At 41.2% G+C, this 17,835-nt stretch overlaps 1 protein-coding gene across 1 annotated transcript in view; it reads right to left on the minus strand.

The window, feature by feature from the left end:
* EGFL6 (EGF like domain multiple 6) overlaps positions 1–17,835 on the minus strand; it is a 103,365-nt gene that overhangs the window by 11,476 nt on the left and 74,054 nt on the right. The window contains exons 9-10 of the mRNA XM_083174308.1: positions 5,258–5,335; positions 4,867–4,962 (exon numbers count right to left, since the gene is read on the minus strand). Coding sequence (XP_083030434.1) covers positions 4,867–4,962; positions 5,258–5,335 — 174 coding nt within the window. The remainder of the gene's footprint in view (positions 1–4,866; positions 4,963–5,257; positions 5,336–17,835) is intronic.

Raw genomic sequence — 17,835 nt, forward strand, 5'->3', positions numbered from 1 at the left:
CGAGGGGCGGCGGTACGCGTCCTACGACCTTTTCATACCCCCACTATCCACGTCGGCGTGGAGTTGAGAATAGAAAGTGTGGCGAGCGCAGCGAGCCACCGTGCCCGAAGCGTGGCGAGCGGACGCGGATACCTTCACAGGTATCTGCGTCCCCTCGCGGGCTTCACAGCTGTCCGCGTACCCTCGCGGGGCTCGCTGCGCTCGCCACGCTTCGGGCTCGGTGGCTCGCTGCGCTCGCCACACTTTCTATTCTCAACTCCACGCCGACGTGGATAGTGGGGGTATGAAAAGGTCGTAGGACGCGTACCGCCGCCCCTCGCGGGCTCGCTGCGCTCGCCACGCATCGGGTTGACGTTGATCGTGGGGTGGCGTTAACAATTCGGGTGGCCATTATACACTTCAGGGTGCCTATTTGGCCTCTGTGGCCCATTTAACATCGTTTCCTATGGAAAAATCGGGTCAATTGAGGCATTGAACAGGAAAATTGGGTCAATTGAGACATTTAACATTGTTCCCTATGGGAAATCTCGGGCATCTCGTCGGTTGATCGCACCCGATTTTTTAGTGCATTCAATGCCCGAGATGCCCGAGATTTTTTACTAACGATGCCCACGATCAAAATCGTGGGCGCCCTTCTAAGTAAAGAGTACCAGGGTAAAATACTGGTTCTAATAATGAGCTGTTGCCACTTCAGATGAGTAGTTTTCATTATTTTCACACAGTAAAGGTGCGTACACATGGTGCAATTTTGGCTTAAAATGTTGACTACATACTGTAGTTAAAATCATAAGAAAAGGTAGCTAAAATTACACTGCATCTGTATTGCTTGAGATACCGATGCGTGACCCCGCAAGGTCGGTATCGCAATTAAAAATATACTCTGCAGACAAGGCAATATTGACTATGCTCCATACAATAGGTGAAATTTAATAGGATGAGAGATTCAGAAAGTGAGAGATTTGTTAAGAAATCTCCAGTTTCATTTGGTAAGAAATCTCCAGTTTCTTAAAGCGGCAATCATTTACATGGCAAAATCAAACTGGTTTTGAAGTGTAAATGATTGCCGCTTTAAAAACCTGGAGGTTTCTTACGAAATCTCTCACTTTCTCTGAATCGCTCATCCTATTAAATTTCCCCCAGCGTATTAAGCCATAGGCCAAATCGCACAATCAATTGCAAGTCAAAATTGGCTCCATGCGCTTCAAGGGGAAATCGCGCAGTCAAAATTGGCCATAGACAATATCTCACCGTGTGTATGCACCTTTAGTTTGGATATTGTTGAAAGAGAAAGCCTTAGGGTAGTATCCATGCGCACAATAAAGGGGTAATTAAACAGACGAGGTGATCAGAGCATTATCTCAGACAATTCTGCTCATGAGAGACATAGCATTTGCACTATTGTTACAGAACCTAACAAGTATATACTGAGCTCCATGGTTTGATGGTGATATGCAAAGTAGCAGCTAAGCAAAATACCAGCAAAAAAATGCTATAGTTATGACAAAAAGACAAAGTTGGGCTCGTCGCACTAGGTACTTATAATGTAAATATCGGAAGAGGCCCCCAGTATTTATTACACTTAAATCAGTGATATTGGCGGGGTGTGCTACCTTTTGACAAGAAATTTGAATACATCAAGGGGAGAAGGAAAGACTAGGCTTGTCGTTATTGTGGTGCACCGTAAGGAGGTATTTTATATAAAATATAACTTTTATTCAATTATTCACTTAAAAAGCGACATATAAAACCAAAGACATACAAAATGGACAATTAACACAAAAGTTTTAAAATTGAGGAAAAGATTCCTCACGTAGTGAGACCCCAATGTCACAGTATCCTGTGGTTTTTGTTTGTCACAGCAGTGCGTCTTACTATATAGGGAGTAGTCTGCAGACCTAAACAGATCAGTGAATTCTACCCATGTGATAGTGTTATATCTGAGTAGCCTTTAAGTTACAATGATGAGTACTAATCCTCTAATTGCTAGGGTACTCCAACACTAGTTGTTATTCACCACACCAGCTGATTACCCTCCAGACAGTTATACTGCCATCTAGCACACATGTAATACTGCCTCTAAAAACTCGGCAGACCTAGACCTATCAGATCACTATATCTCCCCACTATAACCATATTGTAAACAACTAGTGTTCGAGTACCCTAGCAATTAGAGGATTAGTACTCATCATTGTAACTTAAAGGCTACTCAGATATAACACTATCACATGGGTAGAATTCACTGATCTGTTCAGGTCTGCAGACTACTCCCTATATAGTAAGACGCACTGCTGTGACAAACAAAAACCACAGGATACTGTGACATTGGGGTCTCACTACGTGAGGAATCTTTTCCTCAATTTTAAAACTTTTGTGTTAATTGTCCATTTTGTATGTCTTTGGTTTTATATGTCGCTTTTTAAGTGAATAATTGAATAAAAGTTATATTTTATATAAAATACCTCCTTACGGTGCACCACAATAACGACAAGCCTAGTCTTTCCTTCTCCCCTTGATGCTATAGTTATGAAGCTACTGTACTACAATAGTAACCATATATAATACATTTCCATCTATAGGAATGAAATGTAAAAATCCAAGAACCACTAGCATCTGATTCATGTGAAAGGGAGTATTTAATGTTTAGGGATGGCCTGGGTATTTTATTCACTGTCTGTTTTTAGGGGTCAAAACTCTTTACAGTATATTTACATTTTTATAAATATCACTAGAGCTGAAATTCACTGAGGTAGATCCATGATGGCTATATGCTACACTTACAGAACTCAAGTTCTTATTATCTACAGTGAATTTAACTTAAAAATGTTCCCCTGCAGTTTGGGGAAATCTGAGCAGCATGCAGTTTCATCCTTGGATTTGTCAACACAGCTAACCAGCTGTATTTTCTGTCAGACCTCAGGGGTATGAAGCATGGGATTCCTCCAATTCTTCTCGATCTGTGAACGATCGGATTACTACAGACACAAGAATTGTGCATAAAGTTCTTGTCTGCTCAGTTTTATTTCCCTGATTATAGATAGAACAATGTGTAACTTAAGGAAAGCACTTGAACAGATGTTAAATGTATAAATCCCAAAGTACGTAATTATGTATGGCTGTACTTACAGAACAATGCAAGGGTGCTCCTATTTTGCCTAGGGAAAAAGTCATCATTTCGAAAAGGAAACCAAGTGTTCCGTTATTTTTATGTTACATTGAAGGTACTATTCCTTTGGAGACTATGGACAATATAATTCATGTTGCCTATGAACTCCATTTAAAGATTCCTTCACATCAGTACATATTAAAGTAGCAATGTCACAAAGAATTATTCTTAGCTGTCCTACAAATCATTATCTCATTTTGAAAATCTCTCTGGAGGGTTGACAGTATCACTAACAGTCACTCACAGAATGCCACCTTCTCTATCTGTAACTCTGGTCCATTCTGTGCTACCCAGGCCTACTCTTTGCCTGCAGCTTGTCCCACTGAATTCCCACTCCTTCTACTGCTGTTACTTAGTCCCCTTCTCTAGTTGCTCCTCTGTCTTGCTCCACCACCCCCTGTTCTGTTTCCCTTCCATACTTACCGGTTCCCCTCTTGCTAGGATATACTGTACACTACCATTCCAAAGTTTGGGGTCACATAGTTATTTTTAAAAGAAAAGTACTGTTTTTTTCCCCCCAATAAATATAACATTAAATTAATCGGAAATACACTCTATACATTGTTAATGTGGTAAGTGACTATACTAGCTGCAAATGTCTGTTTTTTTAAAGGAATATCTACATAGTGTATAGAGAACCATTTTCAGCAACCATCACGCCAGTGTTCTAATGGTACAATGTGTTTGCTCACGTTAGAAGACTAATGGATGATTAGAAAACTCTTGAAAACCCTGACGCCACCTCTCAAGCATGGTGGAGGTAATGTGATAGTCTGGGGCTGCTTTGGTGCTGGTGAAGTGGGAGATTTGTACAAGGTAAAAGGGATTTATAAGAAAGGTTATCACTCCATTTTGCAACGCCATGCCATACCCTGTTAACAGCGCTTGATTGGAGCCAATTTCCTCCTACAACTGAATCACACCTCCAAAGTATGCAAGAATTATTTAGGAAAGCAGCAGGCAGCTGTTTTTCTGAGTGGCCAGTGCAGTCACCAACCCATTGAGCTGTTGTGGGAGCAGCTTGACCGTATGGTACGTAAGCAGTGCCCATCAAGCCAATCCAACTTGTGGGAGGTGCTTCAGGAAACGCGGTGTGAAATTTCCTCCGATTACCTCAAAAAATGAACTACTAGGATGCCAAAGGTCTGCAATCCTGCAATTGCTGCAAAAGGAGCATTCTTTGATGAAAGCAAAGTTTGAAGGACAAAATTATTATTTCAAATACAAATCATTATTTCTAACCTTGCCAATGTCTTCACTATATGTTCTATTCATTTTGCAACTCATTCGATAAATAAAAGTGAGTTTTTATGTAAACACAAAACTGTCTGGGTGACCCTTTTACAACAAAATAACAGAACCAGTTACCTGGGTACCGCATGCTCCTACAGAAGAGCTTAAACATTTACATTTGTTTTAATTTATTTATATTAATTTAATCTTGGTATTGCAATCACACTTTTTAGCACTTTGTTATCTTAGAATTTTAGCTATTTCAAAACCTCACAGAGCGGCTGTACATACTACAAGGCGCAGGTTATTCCCCTTTTCTGTTACAATACTGATAATACCAGCACAGTATACATAACGGATGCATTGCGATAGATATAAATAATTACAGCAATATTTATAATAACTGAATAGCTAGTTACATTTTCCAATCCGCATAGACTACGTCCTATGTGCTATACAACTTCACTTACCATGGCTCCGAACAGTATGTTTCCAATCAAAGTCATCTTCAGTTTCCTGTTTCCAGTCACATGCTCCACGATCAAAGCTGCAATCTATAGTCACCTCTAAACATATGGAGAAATCAAAGGAAAGATATTATGTTAATATTATGTTAATATAGAGCTTGTATTTCAGAGAGAACAAAAAATAACAACCAGAAAGCTATTTAGAAAAGTATTAGTAATACTGATGCAAATCGCATTATCAGGCCCCACCCCAACTGCGGCCCGCATCATCGCCGGCCGCTGGTATTACCAGCAGATGAGCAATGGGGTGGATGGCTTTCTATAGCGTTCTATAAGGAAAATATATATACATTTTGTTGCTAGTGGTATATATCTGTAATTAATGTTAACTTACCTTCTGATTTTAGGTGAGGGACCTTTTGGATTACTGAATGTGCACTATAGGCAGGCTCTTCTCTTTTAACCTGTAGAGCTAATGGAAACAAATGTCAGACAGATAACTGATATAAACACTGTGGTAAAGCATACTTTACAATGTTGCAAATTGGAATGTCAGAACTCCTCACTGACTCTTCTATTCCATACCCATGCCTTGGCAGGCAAAACTGATACATTGCGGCTTATGGGGAATCGGGATATACACAGATAGAGAGGTGCACTTTAAGCTGGTGTACTAATTACCCGGGCCCAGGTCTGATGAAGGGGCCCAGTGGGGTCCTTCTTACCTGGCAGCAGCAGCTTTTCTCAACCCATCATATTGCTGTGCGCTGGGCTGTAGTGTGGCCAGGGATGTGCTTAATGCACTATTTTTTCTGTATTTTCTTCTGCTTTAATGGTGCATGGCCACGGCTCCCATAATTAGGCCGCTCCCACTTAATAGTACTTGTTCCCGGCCAGGCTCTCTACTGCCCTGATTTTAGGCCGGAGAACTGACAACGTCTAAGTGTAATGGACACTATATTACATTATAGTAGTATTGCACATGGATAATTCTGCCCAGTTTCAGATTTGGATCAGATTTGGATTAGCTTCATGGCTAGGGGGTGTGACCTATGATTGTGGCACTTAATGCTAAGCACTGCAGCGAATAAGAGAAGGTCTCCCAATTGCCCCCCACTGCGACTTGAGGATGGGACAGTCCCATAAAATGGGATGGTCCCGCCACAATTTTGACAGTTGGGAGGTATGTGATAATGACAACAGCAATGAAACATCACTTGTCATGCATGCCATGCAGAAGAAATGGCGGGTGATTGCATTTAACTCTACATAAGGTCCAAAAATATTCAATCCCTCCATAAAAACGGGGGGTGTTGGTGTTAGGGTAATAAATATTGCTATAAATTATTATTTACTTAATTAATTATTTACAGCTAAACTACAGTTCCTAGCAGGACTGTTGACACTAGGAGAACTACAAGTATCAACATGCCTCGGAATCTGCCAGCACCTGCAGTTTACATCTAAAAAAAAAAGTTAAAACAAACACGGTTATTACATGTTGAATGTTTAATCATTTACTAAAAAAAAACTTTCCCAGACATCCCTATTAACCCTTATATTAATATTTATATAATATAATATTTTATATAAACCCACTAAAAGGGTCATCTTTAGTGCAGGTAGAATTTACCTCCAGGTTTAACCAAAAAAAGAACATTCAACTGTCAGGCCAGAGCTGGATTAAGGCTCTGGGGATCCGGGGTACTTATGACACGGGGCCCTGAGGTCTAAAATTAAAATCATAATACAAATGTCTGGGTGTATGTGTGTACATATACACATATTTTATTAACATGAGATCCTGCTCGACCCAGAAATGTTGCTAATATGCGGTTTAATAAATTAAATTTAATATAATAGTTTAATACTGCAGTGCCCTGCATGGACTGGATTCATTCCTGACCCTCAGCAGAGAGATGGAATGGGATGCCGACACAGACATCCCAATCATAAGTATGACATTGAATCTAATGCTTGGCCCCCTACGCATCGCATTGGAGATCATACATATGATATTGCACATAAAATACATTATTTTCTGTCAAACCAAACCAGGTTATTAGTGATATTTGGGTGCAGATTTCTATATCAGAAGTGAGTAAACAAGGAGACAGTGACTGATAGATTAGTACAGTTTCCTTGCAGCATCTTGCTATATTTATTTTCTGATTCATTCACCGGTGTAGGGGACAGTGATGTTACAGGAGTCTCCGCTTTTTGGCCTAGTACAGGGGTTCCCAAAGTTTTTGAACCACGACACCCCGAAGCATCAGAAATGTTTTTGCGGCACCCCTAGGCTTAAAATGTATTATTGAGAAAGTCACAAACAAATATCAAAATAAAAAGTGTTTATTTGTCATCCTTAGGATCAGTTATGTTGTAATGGACAGGATTCACTTCTGTTTCTCCACAATTTGACTATAATAATGGACATAAAGAACTTGAATTGGTCCTGGACCACCAACCTAGGACACCCCTGCAAGTCCCCCAAGGCACCCCAGGGTGCCACGGCACACAGTTTGGGTACCACTGGCCTAGTATGAGAATTGAGAAAGACACTATCCTAAATCTCAATGAACATGTCCGTAGGGGAGTGTGAAGGTAATATTTACTGTTTATCAAACCTATTTAGGGATGGCCATCCGTATTGTCCCCATTGATTGGCTGCCATCAACGGTGACATGGGAAGTGGTTACAAACTATGCACAACCATTGGTGGTTTCAAAAAAGATGGTCATCCTTGTTTTTTTGACTGACAGGCCCGGGGTCCAATCTAAAACCCGGGGGTAGGGCAGCTCAGGTGCTGGGGGGTTGGGGGGGGGGGGGGGGGGGGCAGAGCTATGCTCTGTGTCCTGGCACTTGTAAAAAAAAAAATAGTTATGCTGTGCCACCAATGAATGGAAATTATCTGGCTCTCCCCCTTCGGTGGCAAAAGTATTTGACCATTACTGATTATAAATCAGTGATGGTCAATGGCCATCCCTTAACCCATCAAAATAAGTAGCTTTTATTCTCATTTTTGGAATGTACAGTAATCTAAAGTGGCTTAAGTAAATAAATCATGCAGGGGTGTCACATTTTTGCATAAGCACACAACATCTTTTCACAATTCAATGACAGCCTGAGACAGTACAGCAGCATCTCAGAGAGTGCTGGGCAAACTCCCACAGTGAAGCGAACAGGGGTGCTGTGCTCTGCATCTTTTCACCTGAAGCTTTGCCCCCTTTTTGGGTGATCACAGTGTCCTGAATCTTCTGCCAACATACTTGGGAGGTATGGATAAAATGGATCTCATGCCACCAAATTTGGGAGGTATGTATAATAAGATAGTTACCAGCTGATTCATAACTATTTTATTCTATTCATTACAGTCCTGATGTAAACAGTGCACACAAGTTTATTTGAGAACAACTTCAATTACACCCATAGCAGAAACATGAGGATTTCTGCTTGGAAACACTGACACCTAGACCACACAGATCTCATCAACAGCTAAAGCATACTGTGGGTGAATGATAAAACACACATATTCTGGGTTCCAACAATCTGTACTACATTTCCAACCACTGATTTCTCTTTCCTTGATGGTCGGATAACAAGAAACCAATCATATGCTTACTGGACTAAAGCCTGTCTTTTATCTATTTAAGCACATGAGTTAAATTGTTTAGTATCTGCACAATCCATCAGCAGTATTTAGTCAGGCTTTAAATACCTACTGCCAAAAGTTTAATGGGATAGTGCACTGCAGTGTTCTACCTTTATTCACTTTAATCGCTTTAGTGAAACTATTTAGGTCAGTGTTTACTCAAAATCAACTGACTGATTATATGAATGTACAATACCACGTTCAAGGCAACAAACGTATGATGTTTGCCCGCTTTAATAACATTCATACATTGCTATCTCATATTCCTGCTAAAGTAGCCAATCACAACAGTGAGTGCTTTAGACAGTCCAGAAAGTTTTTTTTTGGTTAGAAAAATTATTTAACCAATAGTGTATGTAGATATTGTGTATATAGCTAGATACAGTATAGTAGAATATCAGCTCCATTCAGCTGCTGGACCTATCAGAACGGATTCTGAATTAGGAGCTTCACTTACTCAGTTTTGGCAGTATCCAATTACCCGTGATCAGTGATTGCACATAACTGTCCTGTGGGGACCATCCATTTAGCTTTGTTAATAGAAGAGATGCAGTTGACTACTTCAGTCCTAGGCTTTTTATGTCATTATGCCAGGGGTTCCCAAACTTTTTTGAATCATGGCGCCCTAGAGCATAAAAATATTTTCATGGCACCCCTATGCCAAATGCTTCTTATCGAGAAATTCATTAAAAAAAAAAATTAAATTAAGTACATTTTGTTTATATGTCACAGTTATCTGGTGAGGGACAGGATTTGCTTCTGTTTGTCCACATATATTATGATTGGCAGCCACAAGCACTGGTTTTTCCTGTTACATTGACCATAAATAATATAAATTGATCCTGGTCCACCAACCCAAGGCACCCCTGCAAGTGTCCTGAGGCACCCCAGTTTGGGAACCACTGCATTAGGCCCTGTAAATATTGTGGCAAAATGCTGGTATTTTCCTACTTCACTATGAAGCAGGCAGGATGCGTAAGATCCAACCTCTCTTCCAGCAGTCAGGGAGACAAACAGAAAGATTGGGGATCTACCACACCGTTCTTAGGGTGTAGATAAATGTGGTTGGGAGCAAAGCAAGTAAGTTTGTATTAACAACAAATCATGTTGCAATGCAAGGGGTACAATTACATTTTATTAATTTGTTTGCACGTAGCTCACAAATGTTGGACAGCCGTATTTTTACACTGCAATTTAGATTGCAGTTTTGACACCTACCTTTCAAATCTACAACTATTTGCACATTTAAAATCTGCCCCACCTGCAGTGAAACATGGTTTGACCAAGGTACAGTTACTTGCTTTCTTGCTTTACACCTCAGAATCAGGTCCATTGAGTTTAATGGTCACTGCTGTTGCCACCTCTGTTCCGTAATTTCCTCATTGTGCACCACTGAATACTATGTTTGCAGAGTATACATAAAATGAATAAGCAATATTACTCACAATAAGAATCACTGGTACCTATCGTAATATACTAATTGTGACTCTAGAGGATAGCCTCATAGATGCAGGGAGTACAGCTGCTACAGGGCCCAGAGCTGGGATGTGACCACTTTCCCCATTAGTAGATACATAGGGGCACGTACATTTTTTTTTTTTACCTTGGGGTTAGCGAAATATCAAGGTATGCCCCTGGACCTGCTCATTGTAATGTGGTAATATGAATGGAGGGCATTATAATTGCTACACAACATGAATTGGAGGCACTGTAATGTGGAACAATATAAAATGGACACACTATAATGTGGTATAATATGAACTGTGGGCACTGTAATGTGGCATAATATAAACTAGGCGCACATTTCATAATGTGAATTGGGGGTACAGTATGTAATGGGTACTGGAAGCCACCAATATGACAATGTGACCTAGGGCAATACTATGGCCAAAGAATCTAGAGTTACCAGCATTGTTGATGGCTGCTTTTCAACTGCGACTGGTTTATAATGACTCTCGATAGTCCTTTTGGGGAACTGCTAGTCCCCATGGTGCTGTTTTTTTCTCTCCAAATTTATGTTTTAAAATTTCCTGTAGTGACCTTTTTTCTTAACTGTCTGTATCTAATATATTGAGGTATGACATTTATGTCTCCAAATTATTATGATATTGAACACTTAGATTTTTTGCTTCATATTGCTTAAAACTTATTAAAAAAAAAACATCATTTTGAAAATAAATAAAATAAATTAGTACACTATTGGGCAAAACAATAACTAAGGCATTACTATGGTTCAGAAAAAGAACTATGTGTCATAAAATGAACAACTGCTGCAAGAAGGTGCCTCTTTAGATACAATAAGACAGTGGTTCATTCAAAACATTGCTATAGGGTCAACAGAGGTCTGAATACACCCCTGATCATGACATGTTTCTATTTCACTCACCGCGACCCCCTTCTTTAGCCACCACAAATGCGCCCTGCCTGTCAATCAAGTCAATCACATTGCATCCAAGTCTTCAGTCATTCTGATGCATGTACAGTCCAAAAAATAAATCACTAAGGTCCACAAACATTGACATTGCAGCCACCACTAAATCAGGACCTCAATTATTTTAAACATTGAATGTTGAAAATATGGAACAAACTGTGCACATGAACAGACAGGATGTGACCAGACAGACGCAAGGAGCAGAGTGCGCCAAATAGCAAAACTATATTGTGATAACAAGAATAAAAAACAAACCATAATATTGCTCTTCATCCTTAAATAGTCATTACATGCTGACATAAGGGCTGAGAAAATAAATACAAATGCTAATGTGTTACACTAATATTTCATGGATTACAACTTTAATTGTGGAAAAAAACAATTATTGAATCGTTGACTCAGAAAATTATTTTTTGGGGGAAGAGAAGCCTTGTCATTATCTGCTTATAGCATGTAACTATGTGGAAGATGTGGAACTTAGAGAGAGATAAAGCACTAGCCAATCAGCTCCTAAATGCCATATTACAGGCAGTGTTTAAAAAATGACAGGAGCTAATTGGTTGGTACTTTATCTCTCTCCATATTTTTTATCTCCAAACTTTGATAAATCTCTAATGTCATGAGCTGCTGTCAGCAAGGATAGAGATGGCTAGTGTGTACGGATCTGTTACTGGCACACACAATCCGTAAAATGGGTGTTTCTGGGCAATAACTGGGTGGCGACCATGTGAACGCAATGAACTGTCCCATCTTGTTGGCATATTATACTGTGTCATGGGCGTGTATGCCGGTTCCCATGCTCGATTGCAGCATTCAGGCAGAAATTGGACACTTGTTTCAGAGGGATCTTTTGCACAAGCCTAGATACTAATATTGATGATTGCCACTGCAGACATAAAAAACAGTGAGCGAAATAGGATTCCACATGTACTCTTGTGGATATTCATTATAAAAGAGTGGATTCTTCCTTTAGTATAATGAATTGAGTTGGCTACCAGACCAAATGGTAGGCAGCAGCAGATGTGTCTGATTTAGAGAACCTGAATCAGGCCCAGTATGTCTTAAGTCGTAAGTCGAGTTGGTCAGGCCCACGAAAAAACCCTGGTGAGCCCCATTGCTTGAAGGCCCACCCTTTTCACCGGTGATCAGGTTCCATTAATCTGGTATATTATCACGCATGGGCTATATTCATAAAGGCGCCTATATCATGCATTAACAAATGGATAGCGAAGCCTCTGTGGTGGCTGACCGCACCCCTCTGGAGTATGGCCACACTCTTAAGTTTGGCCCCTAGCACTGCATTCCCCCAGGGGTCCCTTTATGCCCCAGTCCGACACTGGCTGTAAGTCCCTATGTCATGAGCTGCTAACAGAATGTGTCCTGGACTGCTGACAGTATGTCTCTGTGTCACGAGCTGTTGACAGTATGTCTCCTTGCCATGATCTGCTGATAGTATGCCTATGTGTCATGGCATAATCATTATCTGTGCTATCTCCATAAACAATACAGTTTATAGGGCACCCATACAGTACATTTTATGCAGTATTGTGCATGTGGAAACTATTAAGTTAAAGGAAACATTTTTGCAGAGAATTCCAGAAATCTTATACTTCATGGATATATAAGATATAAATAAAGTGTGTCTCCCATACCGAAAAGTCAGCCAGAAATGTATCCATTGATCCAACTGGGAGATCAATGACTTAGATGGAATGGATAGAATTTATACTGTACAAAAAAATAAATAAACCACTCACCACAGCATTTTGATTCATGTAGCATAGTGTTGTTTTTATAGCATTTATAACTTTTTTTTTTTATACAATATGAAAATTCCACACATGGACAAGTAATTTTCTTCCCAGGTAAACTGTAATAAAATGTTCTAAAACTAACTGTTATCCTAAAAGACTTCCTGTACATTACAGTGGGTCCATTGTTGATAATTACATGCTTTGTGACAGTAAGCACATTGCAATTTATATTCTTCTGCCAAGTAGGTGCTAATAAATTCCATTGAAAAGTGTTATTTTCATATTAGTTTATTTTTGCAGACAAAAAAGTTAAATTAACTTTTTCCTCTCAGTTTAAGTTCATTTTAGTGAGAAGAAAATATTTATATATAAACATGTCTTGTACATACCTGAATAGGAAGCTATGATGGAAACTAAATTGCATTACTTTTTGCTGGAACTGTATGTTAAATGTTAATAAATATATTGGTGGTGAGGGGAAGTGCGCCCCCTTAACTGCAGCCAAATGTAGTCCTCCTGGGTTTACCACCCCCCAATACAGAATATTTATAAAATGGAGAATTTCATCCGGCGCTGTTTCTAATCCTTAGTGACCTTTATAAACCAATTTTCGATTTTTGGAGAGAAGTGCTCATCCAGCGATGTTTATTCAAGTCTCCTCCACAGCCAATTGCAACTGACCTTTTAATAAGGCCCTATTTTCATATTAAAGGTTTCTTTCAGGATGACGACCAACAAGAATCTCCTTACTTCTCCCACTTCAGATTCCAAATTACACCTCCTAGTTGAATACTGACATCATATATAGGCCCTATTTTCATACAAAGGTTTCCTTTCTCCACTCAGGACACAAAGAACAACCACCAGGATACTTCTAAATACCGCATCAATGTTTCACAACCCCTTGGGGCAACAATTAACCTCTAGTAGAGGCCCTATATACTCCAAACGGTTTCTTTATGCTTCCTTCTCAGGCAGGATAACAAATTCTTAGGAGGCATCCAACCATAAAAAACAGGTTCTAATCCATAACGTTGACAAAAAAATACAGTGTATCAGGTACAAAAATTAAAAAAACAATAATAAAACCAATGAAGACCCTTAACAGCCAGAGTCAACCACCTCCACTCCGAATCCGGATAGGAATGGAAATGGCACCAGTTGGAAAAGGTAAGACTGTTATGGCTCCTCTCCATGAACCAACATGTTTTGGGCTATAATAGCCCTTTTTCAATGTGTGGAGATATGTCAGCCCTGTTCAGGTATTTATACCTTTGCAGCACTGGCAACAGATAAAACCCGGTAAAACACCGGAATGCAAATGATCTTGGACACATCCTACTTCTACCTAATACATATGATAAAAAAGTCTCTCTACCTTCTATATAACATACAGCCTCCTATAGAATATAATGCACAATATACAAAATAATCGAACTTTCAGAAATAACTCCATTCCATATTATACATCCATCTTACACAGCTGTATTACAATAACGGCATATTCCAGCCGCTATACCAGAAGTCTCTACGCTGACTTCCGCCCCACTTTGCGGCTTTAGTCTAGCGTGCTCCTTGCTGACTCTCCGTGAAGCCGGAATATTAAATTGGGTACTTGTTTCCTAGCACGGCCACAATTGCGGGCATCGCGGGTAATTTTTAGTGGTCTGCGATGCGACCGACGCGATGCCCGCGATTTCCCATTGAAATGCATTGAAAAAAGTCAAAATCGCGTCGGTCGCATCGCAGGCGGCTAAAAAAGCATTAAATGGTCCAGACGCGATGCCCGTGATTTGCCATAGGGAACAATGTTAAATGCCTCAATTTACCCTAATCAACATAGGGAACAATGGTAAATGGGCCAGAAACCCCCAAAAACACCCCATAACAGTGAAATGGCCCCCCAAAATTAGTTAACGCCACCCCACGATCAACGTGAACCCGAAGCGAGGCGAGCGCAGCGAGCCCGCGAGGGGCGGCGGTACGTGTCCTCCGACCTTTTCATACCCCCACTATCCACGTCGGCGTGGAGTTGAGAATAGAATAGTGTGGCGAGCCCGAAGCGTGGCGAGCGGACGCGGATACCTGTGAAGCCTGCGAAGGGACGCGTTTACCTGTGAAGGTATCCGCGACCCCTTGCGGGGCTCGCTGCGCTCGCCACGCTTCGGGCACGGTGGCTCGCTGCGCTCGCCACACTATTCTATTCTCAGCTCCACGCCGACGTGGATAGTGGGAGTATGAAAAGGTCGGAGGACGCGTACCGCTGCGCTCGCCACGCTTCGGGTTCACGTTGATCGTGGGGTGGCGTTAACTAATTTTGGGGGGCCATTTCACTGTTCAGGGGTGTTTTGGGGGGTTTCTGGCCCATTTACCATTGTTCCCTATGTTGATTTGGGTAAATTGAGGCATTTAACATTGTTCCCTATGGGAAATCGCGGGCATCGCGTCGGTCGCATCGCATGCGATTTTTTAGCCCGCATGCGATGCGACCGACGCGATTTTTTTACCTGCGATGCCCAAGATCATGATCGGTGTGGCCGTGCTAGGAAACAAGTACCTTAAATTGTGTTTATATGTCATCCAGGTATGTTTTGGTGGAGTACAGAGCTTCTGGTTGTCCACCTGTTTTATGATTGGCAGCCCCAGCACTGCTATTGAGTAGCACTTTCCTAAATTTGATAAATAATTTGATATGGACTCAGACCACTGACCTGGGGCACCGCTGCAAGAGCCTCGTAGCACCCCAGGGTGCCTAGGCACACAGTCTGGGAACCTCTGGTTAATGACCTTCTTATAATCTGATAATGTAGATCTTGCTATAGTTGTTCCTGAGGAGTTTTGATCTAGCATTATAAACTACACGTTGGGCCGATTCTGAGATAAACGCATAGATATGCCTTTGCAGCCACAAATAAGTAGCAGCGGCTGAGCAAAAATATGCAGAGGCTACAGCCATCAGTATTTGTACTTAAGGCCCCCATCCACTAGTCAGATTTGGCCTGTTTTCTTCAGGTTCAGATATATCTGGCAGACTGATCTGATCACATATATGATCTGAGCTCCCTCAGATCCAAAACTCAGCCGCACATATATGATCTGACAAAAAAATCTCAGATAATACACCAAAGATCCATCTGATCTGAAGCTGTCAGGGGTTTAACATAGAATTGATCAGATGTATCTGAAGTGAATAGAGTGAAAATTTAGCCCAGGGTCAGATCAGATTCCTGGGAAATCTGAAGAGTTTTACAGCTTCAGATATGACTGCGTAGTGGATGTCTATGATCTATGAAGATGCAGACTTTTTATGCACAGTCAGTAGCGCACTCAGGGGGGGTTCCAAGTACCCTCCTGATCAGAGCTGGCTGGCAGACACTATCTGCAGCTTCGATCAAAGATATCTTAGCTGAGCCAGCAGTCTCTAAAGAGCTGCAATCAGTGTCACTGCTTAGTGCAGTACTGCTGGGTGCCACCAGATGCCCCCATCTCCATTTGTACTGTCCCATCTGCCACAGTCAGCCCTGCTAAATGCTAATTACAAGCTGAATTCTGAGCTGACTCAGGGATGGCTGCAGGAAATATCAGAAGAGGGGGCACTATCTGGGATCCTACAAGCTGAGGAAGTAAGTTTTGCTATCTTTTAATATGTTTATCTCTCTCTCTGTAGGGAGTTTGTCTATCATTTCTCTCTCTAGGGTGTATATCTATCTATCTATCTATCTATCTATCTATCTATCTATCTATCTATCTATCTATCTATCACTTTGCTGGGTGCCGTCACAGAGGTCACTACTAACCCTAACCTACCTTTCCTGCAGCCTAAACATATCTACACTATCGCACAACATTAGGCCTTAATCCTCACCACTAGTGCCTAACCCTATCCCCTGTACCCCTATCCCCTGTACCCGATGACTAAAGCTAGACCCCCCCCAGACCTAATAACTCTATTAACCTTACTAATTCTTCTCCATAGTTTTACCACTACAGTATGTTGCATCTATACACTGCTTCTCTGGCCCAGCCTCAGCGAGATTGCCCCAATCTCTCTTGGGTCTGGAACATCACCTACTATTTCAGGATGCTAGAATTTAGCAGCAGGCGCAGGCTTAATATTGCTTGAGAAGCTTCACTGGAGCAGTCAATGATATGTAACTTTGCACCAGTCAATCCAATGATCAAGGATATGCAAAATATTAAATAGTCTACAAGACTTGATAGAGACATAATTGTGGACATCAACATTAAGGCCGTAGTTAGAGAAAGACATCACAGATTGATGCTGCTTTCAAATCGCAAAATAAAGGTTTGCACCGGGACTTTGAAACAGGTCAGTCCTGGCGCGAACCTTCATTTTGGGATGTTCACATTCCCACAGCAAACCGGCAATAATGCTGGTTCGCTGACATTGAGGGCAGGGGAGGAGGCAGCGCTTAGAGCTGGCGCTGCTCAATGCACTGCCTCCTCTATGAAAATATGAAATGGGTCGCTCGACCCGTTTAACCCATTCACACCGCCAAGCAACAAGGAAAACGGACCGGTAAGAACTCTTACCGGTTCAAATTGCCCATTTTAGGGACACGGTAACCCCTTTCACATCGCACTAATTACCGGGTCAAAACAGCTTGTACCCAGTAGTTGCGATGTGAAAGGGGAGTAAGTGTCCTAAATCCTTTTTGAGAAGGGGTGCTGGAATACAAATACTGCTTCAGAATTAATATTGCTTGAGAAATTACAATAGAGGGACTGCAGGTGGAGCTGTTATTAAAGTATCACTGCATAGTCTCTCTATGTTTACATAAGCATCTCTTTAGGAGAATGCTTGAGCTATCCTCCATGTACTGTACAAGTTACATCTGTGTGGTGAAATGCCTGCACTGCTCATGCTGATGTTATTCATCTCTGTGTGTCAGATGGGGATACGGTCATTGGTTCACCATTAGGTCGACATGAGTCTAGGTCGACAGTCAAAAAGTCGACATGGGGTTTTTCACTTTTTTTTTTTTTTTTGAGTCGTCATGTGGTATTTCATGACCTACCATCCACTAGTGTGTGGTGGGAGAATAAAATAGTGTGCCGAGCGTAATGAGGCACCGTGCCCAAAGCATGGCGAGCGCCGCCTTTTGACTGTTGAC

This window comes from Crinia signifera, chromosome 2, assembly GCF_055691185.1.
Source record: "Crinia signifera chromosome 2, ASM5569118v1, whole genome shotgun sequence".
Lineage (NCBI taxonomy): Eukaryota > Metazoa > Chordata > Amphibia > Anura > Myobatrachidae > Crinia > Crinia signifera.